This window comes from Clarias gariepinus, chromosome 16 (genome assembly GCF_024256425.1).
Source record: "Clarias gariepinus isolate MV-2021 ecotype Netherlands chromosome 16, CGAR_prim_01v2, whole genome shotgun sequence".
Classification (NCBI taxonomy): Eukaryota; Metazoa; Chordata; class Actinopteri; order Siluriformes; family Clariidae; genus Clarias; species Clarias gariepinus.
In genome coordinates this window covers 15,758,266-15,764,017 of record NC_071115.1, presented here as the reverse complement: position 1 = coordinate 15,764,017, position 5,752 = coordinate 15,758,266, and the positions used below count along the sequence as shown (strand labels likewise).

Sequence of the window (5,752 nt, the reverse complement as noted above, 5' to 3'; positions counted from 1 at the left end):
TCCTCACCCGGGCAACTGTTGCTACCCACCCGCTTACATCCCGCCCCCTTTGTCATCACTGATTGGTCCAATTGGAAACACGATGCTGGAGTCGTGTCTCTCCTATAGGGCCGGAGAAAGTGGCAGTCTTGTCTCCAGCTCGTTATTCGTCCGGATTTGGCGTCGGTCATAGCTGTGAGCAGCCTTAAAGGCGCACGAGCGCGGAGCCGGTCTTCGTTCGGTTTGAAATAAAATGGCAGAGAATGCTTATAGTGGGGGAAAATAGTCATTTCGTCCAATAAATTTCCTTGTGAATGTTTTAACACGACATTAGTAGTCTTTAGAATTGTTCTTCACTTCTTCAACTTGTACAAATGTTGTACAATAACCATAAAAAGCCAACGCAGCTGGTCAACTGTTAACCAAATGCTAATGGAACAATATATACATTTCCCGCGAGGATTAAACTAAATAATTAAATTATAAATAATACTTTTATATGTGTGTCTGGAAATTTGAGGAGTATTTTATATCTTTGGCCCTTCACAAACACTGTGAGGATATTTGGTGAATGTCCCTCAAAATGTCATGCCGTTTGTATTATTATCAGAATGCTAATAACAAATTCATTTATTCGCCTGTCATTTGCAAAATTGGAGACCTTTGTCTGTGTTCATTAAAAGATAGGTGGAATGTGTTATCGCCTTTTTGAAAATGTCAAGCTCTCTGCATCGTGTCTGGCTTTCGACCTCGTCCCCTCCCGGCCTGTGACCGTCAGCCCTGCTCACCTCTCTCATACTGCTGTGGGTTCTGTGAATGAATGTAAAGACACACACACACACACACACACAAAGATAAAACACCAGGATTAGCCCAGTGGAAATATTGTTGCAAAAATAATACAAAGAAATTAAGAGTTTTGATTTATACACAGTGGCTACTCCATCAGTCCAAAACCATGCACAGTAATTTAATTGGCATTTCCAAAGTGCAGAAAGTATGTGATTGTGAGATTGTTTGCTTGTGCCATGCAATAGATTAGCACCCTGTCTCTACCCCTTGTACCCTTAGTTTTCTTATAGTGTCTAGTCCCTCTTCCACCCTACACAGGATAAGTGTTATACTGTAGATAATAGATGGATGGATTTCTGCACAATTATTGCCTCTTTAATTTGCTTCAGGTTGCAAATTTTTAAAGGCGATCTGTTTAATTTATGACTAGTGTAGGTCTCCGTTGTTGATGGGAAATGAGTTTGTAGAAATAATTAAAAAGTTACAGCTCAAAATAAGATGCTCAGCTTTAATGTAATCCATCCATCTAGGAACATTTAGAGTCCCACTAGGGACTGTTGAGGCCAGTAGGGACCATTGTATTTATTCCCATTTGTACGACTGTGGTAGGACTTCTAGTCAACATTCACACGCTCATTCACATACTACAGGCAATTTGGAAACACAAATTACCCTAATTTGCATGTCTTTAGGCTGTGGGAGGAAATTCACCCAGCATGGGAGAACATGCAAACTCCATTCACACAGACTGGACGCAGGAATTGAACCCGGGACCTGGAGGTGCAAGGTGACAGTGCAAGGACTAAAGTCAATGATTATTTATATTATTATTGATATTATTATTTTTTGAAGTTGAAGCCCATGTACATGTGTGCCTTTCTTTCTGTATTGGAGAACTTTCTGAATTACTTATTAATACAAAGAAATACAATATTATTAGGGTTGAGTATCTTCGCCAGCCAAATACGCTTTCTGTTTAGTAATCGGAGAGTAAATCACAGATGAGGAATCAAAAAAATAGGATGGATAAAGATTAAGTTTTGTCTTAGAACAACTCCAGCACATTAAAATTCACTTTTACTACTTCAGTGCTGTTATTTCAGAAATTAAGATGTTCAGTTTGGATTTTCTAATTAATCTCTATTGGTGCAGGTGTTTTTTTCCATTGACTAAGCTTATTAGTAGTTTATTAAGTAGATTATTACATCCATCATATAGTTGTTCATAATAACACTTTTAATAAACATTTTATGGAGCAGGTTGAACATCAGGCAGATGTTATTAATTACTGCTTAAGTTTCATTAAAATCTGTACAGCCATTTTTGTGTAATTAAGTTGTAATATATATTTTTTTAGTGATTATGAAGAGGGTAAATCCATGCCAGGGGGGCATTTTAGGGGATAACACTGCACTCTCAGTTTGGGTATTTTTACATGCCCTCATCTTGGAGTGCTGCACATATGTTTGCTTTTAACGACCCATTTTATCTCATAGTTGTGCTTCACATTACTACTTTTTACTAACAACATGGTTTCAGAACATATGAGACAAACAGGTTTTAATCTTCTTGCAGGAGGAATAAACATAGATTGATCTGTCCATTCATCTTCGAGGGTTCAGTTCATATACTGTACTTTCCTTTTTTTTCTTTTTTCTTTTTTGGAGTAAGTCATGCCGTGTTGTGCTTTTGCTTCTGTTTCTTGAGGATTTTGTGTCTTCCGCATACTCTGTCTATATACAGTAAAGTATCGTGTTGATTGGCTCGGTTAATACTACCACACCCACCTTGAGGATAAAAACGCTAAATTGAAATAAAAAAAGGGCTAGATTCTGTGATTGTAACTGCTCATAACTTCACTTCTACTTAAAATTTTTATTTAATTTAAGGTTCAGGTTAAACTTCAGGTTTAACTACAAATACCTAAGTACTGCCAAAGTTTCATAAAATTTTGTCCAGCCAGTTTTACATGATGCTGTGCAAATTCTGGCAGGACTGACATACCTACATACAGACAGGCAAACAAAGAAAGAACACTTTTTCTGGTTTCAGGTGCTCCAATATATGAAACATAAAGATCATTAAAAGAGCAAGCTCTGACCAATGTACTGTACAGACATAAACCATCTTCAATTTATATAGATATAGAGGTGATTGACTGCCAAATGTCAAATCACGTACAAAACACAGTGACGAACTAAAATCACCACAGCACATTACATTAGGTCACTACAGTACAATCTACAATGTCAATCTGACATGGAGATACAGGATATAAGACAGTGAGAGGAAATCAACAAAATCTTATATTTGTGGTTATGGTAAACCAGGATATACATGTGATTCATAGTTTATTGTTAATATGTTGTCAACTTAAATTACGAATACTTACTTAAAGGTTAGATTAGGTAAGTATGTAAATGAAGAAAAGCCTTGCTAAAGAAAGCTAGAATATTCAGAGGAAATAACTACTCCTCACTATAACAAAACATTTGGCATTAAATATTTTTTTCTAGGGTAACTAGATAACAGAGTGAAAAGGTGCAGTGAAGTTTTATTTGATTTTATCTTTTGTTAAAGTAATATACCATGTCTAAATATCGGAGAGCATGTGATGAATAAGGATCAATGCATTAAGTTTTCTGATAAATTTGGTGTCTAAAATTGCAGGTTTTTTTGTTGTTGCTGTTTTTCAGTTTGTTAATGCATTTTGCACTTACACCATGAACACCATAATAATGTGTATTCTGAACCAGAATATTAAGGTGCAGTTTTGAACCTCGCAAAGATATCTTCTCAGTCTTGCAAAATAGTTGATTTGTCATGTTTAAAAACATTTTTAGCGTAATAACAGTAACTGGAAATGAGGCTTTTTGGGATTAGTGAGTTCTGACTAACATGACTAACATATTGTAGATATCTGTGTCCGCTTTAAGTAGGTTGGGGAGTAAGTGGGGTAAAAAGCACCAAACAATGAAATCCAAACAAAATCAAATGCCAAATGTGTTTACGTACATAAATGTTCTTGTTAATCTACTGCAACAGATTCTCTTGTTTTTCATTTTGGGTGCTAGTTAATTATGCCTTTTCAGGTCACTTCTTTGTCCACGGAAAGGTCTCTGGTTTTGTATCATTGGGTTATCTATGACTCTTCTGTCAGGTACGTCTGTATGACGAACACTGTGGGGGTGTGTGTGTACTTGTGTATCTGTCACACTCCGTTATAAAAGAGATGTGGTTTTAGGGACAATCAAAAATCTTTTCTCCCAAGAAAACACTAGCAACAGCTAGCATTAAGAGACTTAATTTTAAAAGATTAAGAGATTTACTGCCAGCCTTTATTTAGGTCTTATATTCTCTAGACTTTATCCAACTTTTTCATGATGTTGAAGGCCACTGTGCTGGCTGTGTGTATGCTACTAGCTGAAGTGAGGGCATACGATGGACCATCATATGGGGTGAAACTGTGTGGTCGTGAATTTATCCGAGCAGTCATCTTTACCTGCGGAGGCTCACGCTGGAGGCGATCCATCACAACCGCAGGTAAGATAGCCCAACACTTGCATCCGCATGTACATTAATACTAGTTAAATTATGTTTATATTGGAGATAAGGAGTTAACATCCTCTTTCATAAATCTTTCTCTGAGGAATGTCTTCTTCATACCAGTTCCATTTTTTTCTTTGACATTTTGCTTCAACTGGGGTTACATCCTCTTTCATGTACATCTGCTTGTATACTGACTTCTCTTATTAGTCACGTTATACAGACCAAAGTCCAACAAAGTTTGTCAAAGTCACCACTGTAAAACATCTACTAAGCCCCAACTCATGGATTGAATCAGGTATTTTTAAACCAGGAAATCAGTGTCCGGTGCTTTGTGACTAACTGGAAGTGGAATGCATCTGATGTAATTTCCCACCCATTGTTTAATATAAATAAGAATATTAATAAATAAGAATATTATTAGATCAATTCTAAATATCTAAGCAATGAGTAAAACTTGCATAACTGGCTGAACGAATGCGCTCAGAAAAACAATGAAGTAAGCAAAAACCCATGCTGATGCTAACCCATGCTTTGTCTACAGATGACCTGAATCTAGACCTGTTTGGCTTAGACATCAGAGATACTGCAGAAGGCTTGGTGCTGCCATCTCACCCAAAGTTCTCCCTCCAGCATAATACAGAACCCGGGGCTCTTGAAATGGTGCGAGGAGGACAGGAAGCCTCTGAGTTCATTCGGCCTGCCCGCTCCATTATCTCAGATGAAGTACTGGAAGCCCTGCGCACCTCCAGCAGGAAGGGTCGGGATGTGGTAGTAGGACTGTCCAATGCATGTTGCAAATGGGGCTGCAGCAAGAGCGAAATCAGTTCCCTCTGCTGATACCAATCATGCCAACTCCTGTTTGTGATTGTGTGGGTGTGTGTATATTCCTTCCTGTTTTTGGAAAATCATAGCCTATTATTTTGCATGAATCTAGATTAACATTTTTCCACAAAACTTTTATTTCTATCAGTCTGTATCAGGACAACAAATGTTACATTCAGTTGTATTTTATTGTTTTTGTTAACTAAAATCTTGAATAAAGACTATGTTAAATCATTCTCCACCCTTTTCTGTACATGTAGAAAATATAAAGAATAATTATATCCTAATTTTAGACCTAACCAGTCACAAATACACAGGCACAAAAGTATCCATTTATGTCCAGTTCTCAAAAATACTGATGATATTTCTGAATTTCTGGAGGTTGACTGGAATATACAGACATGCAGGAAATAAGAAAAGAAGAAGAGCAGACGCCCACATTTTTTATGATTCACATGATCAAAAACATTAACATTGACTAACAATTATATTAATTGATTTACAATTATATACCAGTGAACTGATCTAAATTCACCAGATCTGTCCAATGTGCTCGACGATCAAGTCTGGTCCATGTAGGCCTGACCGTGCAACTTACAGGACTTTTTTG

General features: G+C 37.0%; 1 protein-coding gene across 1 annotated transcript; it reads left to right on the top strand.

The window, feature by feature from the left end:
- The first annotated feature begins 4,048 nt into the window (after positions 1-4,048).
- rln3a (relaxin 3a) lies at positions 4,049-5,376 on the top strand. Its single transcript, XM_053515197.1, has 2 exons — positions 4,049-4,314; positions 4,862-5,376. Exons 1-2 carry the CDS (start codon positions 4,152-4,154, stop codon positions 5,155-5,157), a joined length of 459 nt encoding a protein of 152 aa, XP_053371172.1. The 5' UTR covers positions 4,049-4,151; the 3' UTR covers positions 5,158-5,376.
- The last annotated feature ends 376 nt before the right edge of the window (positions 5,377-5,752 follow it).

Excerpts from the sequence above, each read along its gene's own strand:
- rln3a (XM_053515197.1), top strand. The coding sequence starts at position 4,152 with ATGATGTTGAAGGCCACTGTGCTGGCTGTGTGTATGCTACTAGCTGAA. Across the intron at positions 4,315-4,861 it reads GCGATCCATCACAACCGCAG|ATGACCTGAATCTAGACCTG; the intron begins GTAAGATAGCCC and ends CTTTGTCTACAG.